Source organism: Typopeltis vanoorti, chromosome 26 (genome assembly GCF_054136105.1).
Source record: "Typopeltis vanoorti isolate ZY-2024b chromosome 26, IOZ_Tvanoo_1.0, whole genome shotgun sequence".
Taxonomy (NCBI): Eukaryota; Metazoa; Arthropoda; class Arachnida; order Uropygi; family Thelyphonidae; genus Typopeltis; species Typopeltis vanoorti.
This window is the reverse complement of record NC_143574.1, coordinates 19,220,351-19,234,963: the sequence shown is the minus strand read 5'-3', so window position 1 is coordinate 19,234,963 and position 14,613 is coordinate 19,220,351. Positions and strand designations below refer to the sequence as shown.

At 37.1% G+C, this 14,613-nt stretch overlaps 1 protein-coding gene across 3 annotated transcripts in view; it reads left to right on the top strand.

Moving 5' to 3' along the window:
* The window catches only part of LOC150092382 (cytosolic phospholipase A2-like), a 341,574-nt gene that overhangs the window by 208,453 nt on the left and 118,508 nt on the right, over positions 1–14,613 (top strand). For all 3 annotated transcript variants that reach the window (XM_090415055.1, XM_090415056.1, XM_090415054.1), the window contains exon 13: positions 12,017–12,184. In XM_090415055.1, coding sequence (XP_090271181.1) covers positions 12,017–12,184 — 168 coding nt within the window. The remainder of the gene's footprint in view (positions 1–12,016; positions 12,185–14,613) is intronic.

Genomic DNA, 14,613 nt, shown 5'->3' with positions numbered 1-14,613 from the left:
AGGTTTGCTGAATAGTGATATAGGTCTGTAATGTTTTGCTTCGGTTTGGATTTTCCCTGGTTTCAGAAAGGCCACCACTTTGGCATGCCTCCAGATAGTTGGTAGCCTTAGGGTTCTGAGGCAAGTGTTGTTCCACTCTTTAGTCCTGGTTCCAGAATGTTTAATCTGTTCATTACAGACATCATCAAGGCCTGTAGATTTTCTAGGTTTTGATAGGTTTATGGCAGCATTGAGTTCAGTGATGGTGAAATCTGAGTTAATCATATTTTGTTCCTCACTTGGGGTTCTAAGTATCTTATTTTTTGTGTGTTTTTAGTGAATTTTCCATTCAGCAGCAGCTGGTGAGCAATTTGATTAGCTGTTACCTGCGGATGCTCATATTGTGTAGTGAAATCCTTCCTAATTCTGTTGATAAATTTCCATGCTTTTCTGCTACTATGGGTCATATCAAGGGCTTCTATTTCTTTTTTCCATGAGGAATGCCTTTCCTCTGCCATCTTGAAGCATAATTTTTCTTCTGCTTGGATAGTCTCTTCTGAGAAGGGGTTGGTGTTGTAAAGTTGTAAGTAATCAGCATACTGGGCTTGTATGTCACTGGAAAGGCCTGGAATGTAGTTTGTGCAGCATCATCAGTGGATGTGTTTGGTGGAGATTTTCCTCAGTATTTTTATGAATTCTGGATACTTTTGAGGGTTTGGAGGGACTTCTTCTATGGAGCAGAAAAGATCTTCCATGAAACCCTTCCAATTAGTTTTTTGGAAATTAAATCGTCGTCTGTAAGGGACGGTGTTAGGCATAATCGCTGGGTTGAATTGAAGCATCATAGGTCTATGTTGAGTATGTTGAATCAGATTTAAAATCTTTTTAACACAGATGTTGGATATTTTTGAGCTAACAAATATGAGGTCAGGGTTATGGCCTTGCTTCCATCTGCCACTGTTGAAAGATACAGGTAGTTTTGGATTATGTATCAGGTTTAGAGAAAGGTTTTCAGAATACAGCATTAGTCATGTATGCATTATTATTGAGGAGGATGCCAGGGAAGGAGAAAGCTTCTTCTGGTGGTTTATAGACTGAGGTGATTGAGATATTTTTAAATGTGATCGTAATAATCTCAATGTTTCTGTTGTTCATTGAGTCAATGGATGATGGGATCAAGTTCTCTTTTGTAAATATTGCACTGCCATATTTATCGTGGGGTATTTCTTTGATGAGTTTCATGCCATGGATATAAGGTCTTGTAGCACCTTCTCCTCTGTGAGTTTCTTGCAGGCAGAGCACATCACAGTCGTTATCTCTGCAAATATTTGCAACGAGATCTTGCTTGACACTGGAGAAACCTTCAATATTAAATGATGTTATTTTTAGGCTTGGCCCCAGGTAGGATCCTTTAGGGCAGAAATTTGGGAGCATTTTAGTTTCATCACTTGCGTTTGGTTCATATATATATGTAGTTGTAGTCTCTATAAATTATCAAAATGAATGTAGGTTTACAATGTTCCTTATGTTAGGATCACAATGAAAGGAGTGGCTTAGCTTTTATGACCACCTGTATCAGATTACAGGCCAGTTTATACCTTACCATCTCCACTCTACCTACCTCTCCAGTGTCTAGTCTCTGGCCCTCTTCCCTCACTTTACCCAAACACTGCCACAACTGCAAAATCAGTTAAAAACAAAAACATGTTAACTAAAGGTGTCTCTCAGTTCCTGAAAAAGTCAAATTTATGTTGAAAAATGTTGAAAGTGTGTAAAAAAGTTTTAAGTTTTCTTTGTCCTCTTCAACAGTATTGACTTTGTGGAAGAATAAAGATGTTTACATATTGGCACTGGAAAGCAACATAACCAAAACAAAAAAAAAATTTAGGAAGTGCGAGCTTACAAATGCCAATAAATCATTGCTTCACTACACAAAGAAATGCAGAATTCTCAATAGACAATCCGATTTTAAAGCCTCAGGCAGAAAAATTTGATAAACAATTTGGACATGATTATTTTGTATGTAACAACGTACGAAATCATTGGCTGGATCGATTTAAAATTCAACATAACATTGTTTATGCAAAAATTAGTGTAGAATCTCAATCTGCAGACAGGTTCAATAAGGCAAATGAATGGATTGACCATGTTTGAGCAGAAAATCAGGAAAGATTTCAATGACGAAGATATCTACAATGCTGACAAAACAGGACCTTTTTATAATTTGACACCTGACAGTATTAATTAGTTAATTATTAATGTATGGTTTTTAATTATGAAGAAATAAATTGTGTTTAATATTGAGTGCATTGTAGTTTATGCAAGCATATTCATATGAATGATATCTAGATATGTAATGATATTATTTTTTCTCTCTAATATTTTTTTTAATTACTGAAAAAGAGAGCCAAAAGGCTTCACTTTGGTGATGCAAAATTATTTAAATTAAGTGGATATAGAATCCAACATTATTTCAAAGCTGAATAGAGAAACTACGAGAGTTTCTTATTCTTGTTGAGAGGCTTATACGCTGGTTAGACATAATAACTAATATTTAAGGAATTGACGAGTTTATAGAAAACCCACCCATACTGGCAGATACATCCACCAACAATCCCACCACCCCCCCTCACAACAATATGGAGTTATTAAAACATTATTCAACAGGGCAAAAATAATCTGTTCTAATGATCAAGCCCTAACCTCTGAACTAAATCACATCCGTGACACTTTCTCAGCCAACGGCTACCCCCTCCAAAAAATCCAAAAAATACTTAACCCAGTCATCCACAACCCACCACCCCCTCCCCCTCACAAAAAAGATTACTCTAAATCCATCACTATTCCCTACATCAGAGGCACCTCAGAAAAAATCAATAAAATCTTAAAAAAACATGACTTGACCACCTGTTACAGACCACATAGAAAACTGGCATCCCTTATCCGCTCTACCAAAGACCAACCACTTCCCCTAGACCTACCTGGTGTATACCAGGTCCCTTGCAGCTGTAAACTGTCCTACTTTGGCCAAACAGGCAAGACAGCAAATATCAGAATCTCAGAACACAAGGATTACATCCGATTCCACCAGTACAGCCACTCTGGGCTTGCAGACCACGCTCTGGATACTCGCCACAGAATAAGATGGAAGAAAGCCACAGTAATACACCGCAGCAAGTTCAAGTATGAAAGACTATTCATGGAATCAGCCTCGGCCCTTAGGAACATGCCAAACCTCAACAAATTTGGATGCATGAAACTGCCCCAAATTTGGGAAACTTTTATCAAAAGAACTTCAGCCCAAAGGCCAAGAACTACCAATATAGCCCGCCAGGGGGCACCATCAGGACTTTAGGAAAACGCTAGCGTCCTAGCCTCAGTCTCATTTGTTGTATTAGTACTTGTGTGCACGTGTCCTTTTAGTAAGTTCCCAAGAAGATGGCAACGTAACGTTCGCCGAAATATCGGAAAGTGTATATTAAAGTTTATTTAATCTATATTTCCAGTATACGCTGTCAATTCCTTAAATATTAGTTATTACGAGAGTTTCATGTTCCGAATATAGCAACTATAAATGTTTCAGCTGATCCAAGCGTAAGCAAACCTTTCATGACGGGGGCAAGGTTAGTGATCAGGGCTTACTCCACCTTACTATGAGTTGCCTCTGTCATAAAAGGTTTGCTTATGCTTGGATCTGCTGAAACTTTTATAGTTGCTATATTCGGCATGAAATTCTTGTAGTTTCTCTATTTGGCTTTGAAATAATGTTGGATTCGATATCCACTTAATTTGAATAATTTAAAAAATTTTTTTTTTTTATCAAGGTGTTGAAAATTTTTTAAAAAATAGGAGGTAGCTTTAACTCATCACTAGTACAGTTACTAATAATTATAATGAGGAAATTTGTTGGTTTCTGGTGCTCATTATAACCATGTTTGACTGTACATTTAGAGAAATGACTTCAACTATAATTCAAACTAAAAAACCAGTCTCTTCTATTGCCTGCTCACTTTTTCCTATGTATAAAGGAAATATTTTTCTTCAGATTTGCAAATGATACAGAATACCCATTAAAAACAGGAGAAGTGAAATTCAGAGTGATCTCGCCCCCCCCCCCCTCACAAACTTAGTCTGTATGTGCTATTCCAGTGAGCTGGCATCTATTCATAATTGAACCCAACCATATGTACCTTTTATTTCATTTAAGATGGTAGTTCTCTAGAATAGCCTTTCTTGCCAAGTATCCCACAAGCATCTCCAGCTATTTAAAAAGAATATCATTAGATTTCTTTGTTCCTAGCCCTCTCTTCCCTTTTTTTTTTCATCACTGCACTCTAGTACTAATGCATTACTGATTTTACCACCTTTCAAGTGGGGAATTAATATGCATGCATGTCTTGCTATAAATCTTGCACTGCCCACAGATTAACTGCATGTTAATCTGTCTAGCTATACAGATTAACATGCAGTGGGAGATATAATAAATTTAGTTTAATCCTTTATCCAAGTGTGAGCAAACAAAGTTTGCGCCTGAAAGTATCTTCAGGACTGGGTTAAGGTGGTACACACCGGGGCAACTCGTTGCAAAGGTGGAGCAAGCTAACAACACTCCTATCCTAGTATCTCCTATAATGCAAAACACATCTCCTTGCGGATATGTCTATTGTTATGCATTAAGGGAAGGGCCACTACCCAGACCGGTTTCGACCTTTATTGAGGTCTCTTCAGTGGGAGCCAGGCCCAAGTCGAGATATCAGGCAGAAGCATTTGCAGGTCATCTCCACCAGGGTAGTGGCCCTTCCCTTAATGCATAACAATAGACATATCCGCAAGGAGATGTGTTTTGCATTATAGGAGATACTAGGATAGGAGTGTTGTTAGCTTGCTCCACCTTTGCAACGAGTTGCCCCGGTGTGTACCACCTTAACCCAGTCCTGAAGATACTTTCAGGCGCAAACTTTGTTTGCTCACACTTGGATAAAGGATTAAACTAAATTTATTATACACTAACCAAGTGGAAAATAAACTTTCAACATGCAGTGGGAGAGATTATGAGAACAAGGTTGGAATGCAGCCACCTGTTATTTTCAACATGCTAAAAACACTCAGAATCAGTAGGATGTTTATGTATTGGACTATTAACCATTATAATGATTAGAAGATGTATCTGATTGCGAAAGAACAGGTTGACCATGCTGTGTTATGATGCAACAGCTTGTGAGGCACGCCTCTGCCATAATCCTGTGCAAATGCAGAAAGTGATGTCACAAGAGATGAATGTTTCATCACATGTAACTAACTGATGACCCAGGGGTGAGAGCCTATTGTCGTTTTACTGGACATTTCCCAACACCACAACTTATGCGGCAGAGGGTGAAGGTACTCCTCCAGTGATACACAAAGAGACAAAGAGATATCCTCTTCTCATATGAAAATCCTTTCATATGTGAAGAGAATATGCCCTAGACGGTTGCACATCACATGCCATAGCACCCAGGATTCAGAGAAGTCATTATCTGCACGTTAGTGATGGTTTGGTGGTCGGTGATGTATCAGGGAGTATCCATGTTGCATTTCTGCAAGAAAGGGGTCAAAACGTCTGCCAGAGTGTATATCAAGATGCTATGCTGGAATCTGTACTACGGGCCCTGAACAATGCCTTGTTTCATGGTAGGCAGTGGACCTTCCAACAGGATTCAACCCTCACTCAAGGTGAGGACCACACAATAGTGGCTGGAGGCAAATGTGCCCAACCACATATCTCATTGGCCATCTAGAAGTCCTGATCTGAATCTGTTGAACTGGTCAGAGCTTGAGACAGAGTAGCCTGCAAGAAACAGCACACCAGCATCACCAGCCTGAAGGTGGATTTGGAGTGAGCAGTAGCAGCATTTCTGTTGGATGTTGCTCTTTCCACCATCAGTATATGGCCTCACAGACTTCGTGCATATGTGAAGGCAAAAGACGGACATTTTAAACATTGGGTGCTACTATATGCATGTTATACATGTGGTTTGTATATGCTGTTTAAGTTGTAACAGTATTTATAGCTAATAGAAGTGATAGATTTTAAAAATATAGAGGATGAATATCATGAAAATAGTCAAATATTTTGCAGATGACTAAAAAAAGGTTATTACAACTGGATGAAAAAGTACTACAGAAGGAATCAGGGATCACAAGGTGATATAAAAACTGAAGATAAGATATTCTGGTTGCCTGGAAAAATTACCTCAACAGAGTATCAAATGAAGTAGCCATTGCCAGAAACATTATAGAAAATATCCAAGAGGAATGCAAATCTGAGTAAATTTCAATATCGGAAATAGAAAAACCTTCTACAAAAATAAAAAAAAAAGAAACAAACTTGAAGTGCATAATTATTATTATTATTATGAAGATTCGCGCCTCCATGGAGTCAAAAGACTCAATGTGGGAGGCCCATCCTAGAAAACACAAAGTCTATCATACCACTCCTTGACTGTTCATGCTCTCACCACTCTATCATACAATGCATTCCACAGTTTAACCACCCTCCATGCAAAAAAAAAAAAAAAACACTCCTCACCTCTTTATCACAACTTCCTTTCGGTCCTTCTCTCTTTCACCAAGTGAAAGAACTCCCCAGTGTCACCCCTTTGACCACGTCTCAACAGTTTAAAAGTCTCAATCATATCATCTCTCCTTCTTCCATCCACCAAACTCTATAGTCCACATTCCCTCAGCCTGTCTTCATAACTAACATTGTACAGTCCTGATACCATCTTTTGTTATCTATCTCTCTATAATTAATTTATCCTCTTCAAATCCTGGGGGACCAAATTTGAAAACAGTAATCCCAGTGTGGTCTGATCAGGACTTTATACAATGGAATGAAAACTTTTATTTCTGCAGGTCAGCATTCTTCTCAGTATTGCAGCAATCCTCCAGATTACCTTAAGCAATATGTTCCCTGAATTTCAGGTTTCTATCAATCATCATCCCCAGATCCATTGCCTCCCGTAATTCCTACAGTACAGTTCCTTCAATGGAGTATGCAGCCTCCCATCGATGTATCCCAAACTTCAAGACCCCCCCCTCATACACAACTCCCTGATACCCATCAGATAGCCAATCATGAATCCAGTTCACTAACCTGACATCTAAACCCATGTAGTGCAACTTGAATATCAGCTTATCATGTGGCACCCTGTCAAATGCTTTTGTAAAATCCAAAAAAATGGCAGAATATGCCTTTCCCTCATCAACTGCTCTTGTTGCTTTATTACTAAAGCAAGAGCATCCCTTAACAAATCCATGTTGACTCTCACAGATAACATTACTCTCATCTGCCCAAAGCTGTATATGGGCTCTCACTAATTTCTCCAAGATCTTAACAGCTACTGATGAAACACAAACTGGTCTATAATTTGACACTTCCAGTCTGCTACCGCCCTTATGCAGTGATGCTAATTTATCCTCCTTCCACTCCTTGGGTACCTTTTCCTTGGACAGACTTTCATTTAAATTCGGGTAAATGGAGCTATAAGTTTTTAACACATTCTCTCAAAATCCGTGGCAAAATTCCATCCAGTTCCACTGTTTTATTTACATCTAGAGTACTCAGTATTTGAAACAAACTCTTCTCTTGCACTTCAAAACCTTGAACCTGCCCTATCCCTCTAGCATTAAAACCTACTTCTCCAGGATGAAATATCCCAATAAAGTGTTCATTGAACAACTCCATTATGTCCTTTGCATCAGTCACTCTATTCCCATTTTTATCCAATGATTTCATTCTTCAATTTAAGGGAGATGGTAAATCCCTTAACCTTAACTTATGTTGCCAGTAAAATAGCCTTTTTGGCTTGTTATAGTAGTGATTTCATTCTTCCATAATCATTTCTCCTCCTACTGGCCACATAACTAAAAAATTCCTCAGGATTTTCTTTGAATCTCAGGTCCAATCTCTTCTCATATTCCAGTTTTGTCTCTCTTGACTAGTCACTCTCCTGGCCTGAGTCTTATATTCTTCATGCATCTGCTCTCCACCCCTCTCCTTATATCTCTTCTGTAATCTCTATTTAAATTGCAGTTCCCATTTGATATTGTTTGTCATCCACTTTACACCAACTTGTGTCCTCTTCTTCACTCGTGGTATATATCTTACTATTTCTTCAACATTATTCATTCATTCAAGTGCCATCTGGAGTCCTTAATTCTTTTAATATTTCAATTCAGTCACAGAGACATCTTCAAGGAGTGCAATATAAGTGAAACCCAATACACAAAAGATTATGGTCCAAACTAGGGTGCCTACTGAAGGCCTCAGTTATAATATGAGATCTCTGGGGATCAACGTATTCCTTATTTCAAGAATTTTAAGCCATCCATATTTATACAAATTTGGCTGGTTTTTGAGGACAGCTTCTGAATTGTAAAAAACAGCATAGAGATAAAGTCTTTTACTTCTAAACTTGTTATGATGAGCATGGTGGTTTTTTCCATTTGTTTCTCTGTGTTATAATGATAACTAATAATTAAGGAATTGACAGCGTACACTAGAAATATAAATTCAATAAACTCTAATATATACTTACCGATATTTCGGCAAACGTCACGTTGCCATCTTCTTGGGAACTTATTACAAAGACAAGTGCACACAAGTACTACATAACAGCAAATGAGAACCGAAGCTAGGAAGCTAACGTTTTCCTAGAGTCCTGATGGTGCCCCCTGGCAGGCTATATTGGTAGTTCTTGGCCATTGGGCTGAAGTTCTTCTGATAAATGTTTCCCAAATTTGGGGCAGTCTCATGCATCCAAATTTGTTGAGGTTTGGCATGTTCCTAAGGGCTGAGGCTGATTCCATGAATAGTCTTTCATATTTGAACTTGCTGCGGTGTATTACTGTGGCTTTCTTTCATCTTATTCTGTGGCGAGTATCCAGAGCGTGGTCTGCAAGCCCAGAGTGGCTGTACTTGTGAAATCGGATGTAATCCTTGTGTTCTGAGATTCTGATATTTGCTGTCCTGCCTGTTTGGCCAAAGTATGACAGTTTACAGCTGCAAGGGACCTGGTATACACCAGGTAGGTCTAGGGGAAGTGGTTGGTCTTTAGTGGAGTGGATAAGGGATGCCAATTTTCTATGTGGTCTGTAACAGGTGGTCAAGTCCTACTTTGGCCAAACAGGCAGGACAGCAAATATCAGAATCTCAGAACACAAGGATTACATCCGATTTCACAAGTACAGCCACTCTGGGCTTGCAGACCACGCTCTGGATACTCGCCACAGAATAAGATGGAAGAAAGCCACAGTAATATACTGCAGCAAGTTCAAATATGAAAAACTATTCATGGAATCAGCCTCAGCCCTTAGGAACATGCCAAACCTCAACAAATTTGGATGCATGAGACTGCCCCAAATTTGGGAAACATTTATCAGAAGAACTTCAACCCAAAGGCCAAGAACTACCAATATAGCCTGCCAGGGGGCACCATCAGGACTTTAGGAAAACGTTAGCTTCCTAGCTTCGGTTCTCATTTGCTGTTATGTAGTACTTGTGTGCACTTGTCTTTGTAATAAGTTCCCAAGAAGATGGCAACGTGACGTTTCCCGAAATATCGGAAAGTATATATTAAAGTTTATTTAATTTATATTTCTAGTGTACGTTGTCAATTCCTTAATTATTAGTTGTCATGTATAAGCCTCTCAACAAGAATTCTCTGTGTTATCTAAATCATGGTCTGAACCTGACCAACCATAGTCATGATTGCAGAGGTATTTTTTATATCCTTCTATGCAGATAGTGGCCAATCTTCCAGTCTGTCCACAATAGGCCAAATTTTTTCATATGTGTCCTGGACATAGGGAATGGTGATAGTATTATTAAAATCATTCTCAAGAGAAAGTCAAGGCTTGGGGATTGGAAGATTAAATATTTTATTGATTCTGTAGTAACTGTAGTAATTAGATAGGAAGGTGTGGCATACATGACTGGATTTTTCAAGAGAAGCCTTATTGGAACAAAGGTTGTTGACTCTATTGGTTAGAATTTTTATTACACCATAATGTTGGGGGGAATGATTGGGGAAGTTTGTGAATGTATCTGCCTATGTGGGTTTGTTTTCTGTGTACTATGAAAGATAGGTTACCATTAGGAATGCCTGTTACTAAGAGGTCTAAGAAGACTATACTGTTGTTCATTTCCTTTTCCATTGTAAAATCGATTATTGGAATGTTGACCAATGAATTACACAAGCAAAGAGTCTAATATGTCTGGGCTATGAGGTCAAATGGAGAACATATCATCTTTGCTAATCTAGTTGGCCAAGAGGTTAGTATATCCTCTTTAGGTGGGAGATGAATTTCGTCAGCCACTGTCTTGCTTATTGGAGGCTTAAAGTAGCTTGAAAATGTTTCTATATTTGGTTTCTAGAGCAGGATTTCTGGACTAATGTAAAAATTAAATAAAAAAATCTAAAAAATATATAAAATCAATTTAAAAAAATAGAAAAAATTCTTAGCCTGTCCATGGTACAAATGTACTATAGGTTTATGAATAAATGTTTATGTGAATGGAAGCCACATAAAAAAAAAAAAAATGTATCTTAACCAGATTAAGGGCTGAATAGAGATTGCTCTTTTCAAAATCTTCCCTCAAAAAACTGTCAAGTAGTTGAAGGGGCTGTTTTACTCCATTTAAGCCTCCAACATGAGTTCTACCCCAACACTTAAGTCTTAACACACAGTACTTTTGCTTGGTCAGTGTTCTACTTCCATATAGTGATATCTTGGTTGGCTTCTTTCTCTTCTTCTCTCTGTAGTTTTCCAGTGATGAGCATATTGGTCAGTCTCTCTCTCTTAGAGCATGCCCTAAGAATTTCATTTTGCATTCTTTTTATTTCTTGTTCACATTTTCTATCATCATCAGTGATTAGACTTCTCAGATACATAAATTTATCTACTTGTTCTTGGGGTGGCCTTTTAAGGTTATGTTTAGGTTTTTTTCCATTTCCTCATCTGTAATTATCATTGTTTTTGTTTTCCATATGTTTTAGTCCAAATTTATCACAGCTGTCTGCTAGTTTATTAACTATACTTTACGGGTCCTCTTCATAAATAGTCAATTCACCATTGTTCTTCTGAATACTTGCATAACTCCAGAGAAGATTCCAAACAACAGTGGTAATTCAGCTGTTATTGTATTTATCCAGTTTTGACATCTCTCCAATATCATTATAAGAAATAATTTCACAGTATTGCACATTAAGCTGATTCTTCTGTAATCAGCATATCTCAGTGAATTTATCTTTTTTGGTATTGGGATAACTGAGAGGAGATCACATAGACTTTAAGGGAAAAGGATAACTGACTGGGCTTTCTGACCTAATGTCCAATCCTTACCTGTATGTAATGTGTCCTGTTAGTGAATACTGAACAAATAAGGATGGACTGGCAATTTGGGATTTAGCCAACCAAATTGTGGTTGGCTAAGTCCAAAAGTTTAAGCCAAAAAGAAGTCCCTTCTATTGGCTTAAACCAGAAATAAATACAACGGTACAGCATGGTGAGATTTCATGCGGGCTTGGATGTTGTCAGTTAAACAAGGCCCCTGCTATTTGTGCCAAGGAACCAGGGTAAAGAGTAAAAATTCAGTACTGGAACAAACACAACATCAGGGGAACTGAAGATCACCAACATAAGGAGTCTCAGTGAAAAAGAAATCAAACTTGCAGAAGAATTGGAAAAGTACCAGTTGGACATAATTGGTGTCACTAAGACAAAGCAGACTAACAGGTGAAATACTGCTAAATAATAAATAACAGATGTTATATTCAGAAAAGTGGGGATTCAAAAACTCCAGAATTGAAAACAGCATTGGTGTTTGGGGCTTTTGGTATGGCTTTATCTAGTTTGTAATAGTGAATTCATTAAATTATACTTGTTATAGTATGAGCTAGCTGTAATTAGTGGGTGTTCAGTACCTTAATGTTAAAAATTTTCACTACTATATATATAGTATGCATATGAGTTATGAATAAACTTTCATTTTTAGGAGTTTGGGGAAGTGCTTTTTGCATTCTTTTTAAACGTCTTATTCAACAGAGAACAAGAATTTCATTAGAATTGATACCCTCTAGTGATAACTCTGAATCTGAATCTGAGGACACAGAAAACTCTCCTACTCAGGGAAAGGAGGAAGAGCACATGAGAAATGCATTAGGTAATGTTTTATTCTTAGTTTTTTTAAAATCAGGTAATCTCTACTGAATATATATGTATTCCCTACAAATTTTCAAGACTAAAACAGATGTTTTGCCAGTTCTTCATAATTCTGTTTTGAAATTATTATGAAAATAAAAAAACAAATCTTTCATCAAGAAGTCTTAGGACTGGTTTAAATAAACATTGCTGCATTGCATACATATAACCAAATGTACTTTAGGCTTAGAATACTCTTATATTGCAATTGTTAACATACAATACAGTTTGAGATTGTTCTGAGTTGAATTTTTATTTGTGTATATTTTCATGGTTTTTGCAAGAACTATTGAGAAATGATTCACAAATTTATGTTATTTAGTTATTGCATCTTCCGGGTAGGGCCCATAGAAGATGTAATCCCATTTTGCCTATAATATCTCTCCTTAAAAGCATCCATTGAGGGTACAGTCACAATGTTCACTGGCAACTTATTCTATTTGTTCACTACTTGCGATGAAAAGAATCTAGATCTCACACTCTTCCAGACCATAACCTTACTCAGCTTCCAAAGATAATCCCAAGTTCTTTTCCTACCTACTGCCATGAGCTGCAAAATGTTCCCTTATCTATAAGAACCCCTTACTAGCTTATAGTTTCTATTTTATCACCTCTTCTCCTTCTATTTCTCAAACTTTGAAGGCCATACTTTTTCATTCTATCTTCAGTGCAGAATTCAACAAACTAGATATTTTGATTAGTTGCTGCTGGACCTTTTTCACTGTAGTTATCTGACGCGATGTCTTAACTATCTTGGCGATGTGACCTCTTAAAATTTAACTTACTGTCCACCATTACTCTTAAGTCTCTAACTTCACCAACTGCTTACAGCGAATTCCCATTAATATAATACTCAGTATGATGTCTGCAAAAAAAAATTTTAAATAAATAAATCAACTAATGCCTTTTATTCCCCATAGGGAGTAAGTGAAGCGGTTTTAACTTATTTAACTTTTTGAAGACTGAGAGGAAGTCAGTCCCCAGCCAATCAGAGATAGCTTGGGACTAGACTAACACCAATTTTAAGCACATCCAGTGAAGAGAGGCAGACAAGGGTCACAATTTGTTGTTCCCTAACACAATATATTATTGCCTGAAATAGTGTTGGTTCTATGATTGATTTTCTTCAGGAAATAGTTGAAGAAAGGATTAGAAAAAGTTCCTCTAACTGACAGGCAGAATCGAACATCCTTCTCCAGGTGGGGTAGCACTATGGATGCAAATGTTATTTCCACAGGGCTACACAGGCCTCTCATTCTGTTGTAAATTTCCCTTTTTCCAGCACTTAACATTACATTATAAACACATTTAGCTAAATATGGTAAACTAAACATTTTAAGCTAATACAGATGATCAAGAGGTGATTGACCAAGATTGTGGCAGGTCTATGGAATGTTCCCTATGAGAATAGATTGAAGGTCTGTAGGTATCAAAAATTAGCTGATGCTGATGGGTGAATGAAAGGGAAACATAATAATATAAAATAATAAATTATTAAAGGGATTTTATAGGATTATTACAAAAGATTTTTTCAGTTGGAAAGGCAGCTGGAGTGGATGAAATTTGATTAGAAATGCACAAATATGGAGGTATAAAAGTTTTACAGTAGCTGCATTGCATAATTCAGAAAGCTTGGTCAGAGGATCGAATTCTGGTTTATTAGAGAGGAGTTCTCATATATGTAAAAAGGGAAATAAAACTGAATGTGAGAATTACACGCACATTTTCCTACTGAACATTCCTGGTAAGATTTATGCAAATATATTTGAAAAATGGCTAAGAAAAATTGTGAAGAACAAGCTGCATTCAGGCCAAATAGAGATTGTCAGGATCAGATTTTCACTTGAAAGCAAATAGTTGAGAAATCTTGGGAATATAACAAGGATTTGTATTTAAGTTTTGTAAATATAGAAAAAGCATATGACAGGGAGCAAAGAGGAAAGCTCTTCAAAACACTACTGTTATGTGGTGTAAATAGGACCTTATATTGAGCAATACATAGTCTCTATTTGAGCCATAATTAAGCTGTTAAAATTGATGGAGCTTCAGGAAGATGGTTTGATGTTAAATAAGGTGGGTAACAAGAGTGCACATTATCTGTTTGGATGATATTATGAAGGAAAGTGGTATTAAATCTGATATCAAAATTGGTGATGTTAATCTTCACTCTTTACTTTATACAGATGATGTTATACTTCTGAATAAATCCAGCATAAGTCTGCAAAATTCCCTGACTAAATCGAATAACTCTTGTAATAAATTGATATGAAAATCAGCAATAAAAAAAAAGCAAGGGAAAAGACATTGAAATAGGCAGAAACACGAAAAACATCAGCTACATCTTGAATGAAGAATGTATAGAATATATGGAAAGCATTTCAGCTATTTTGG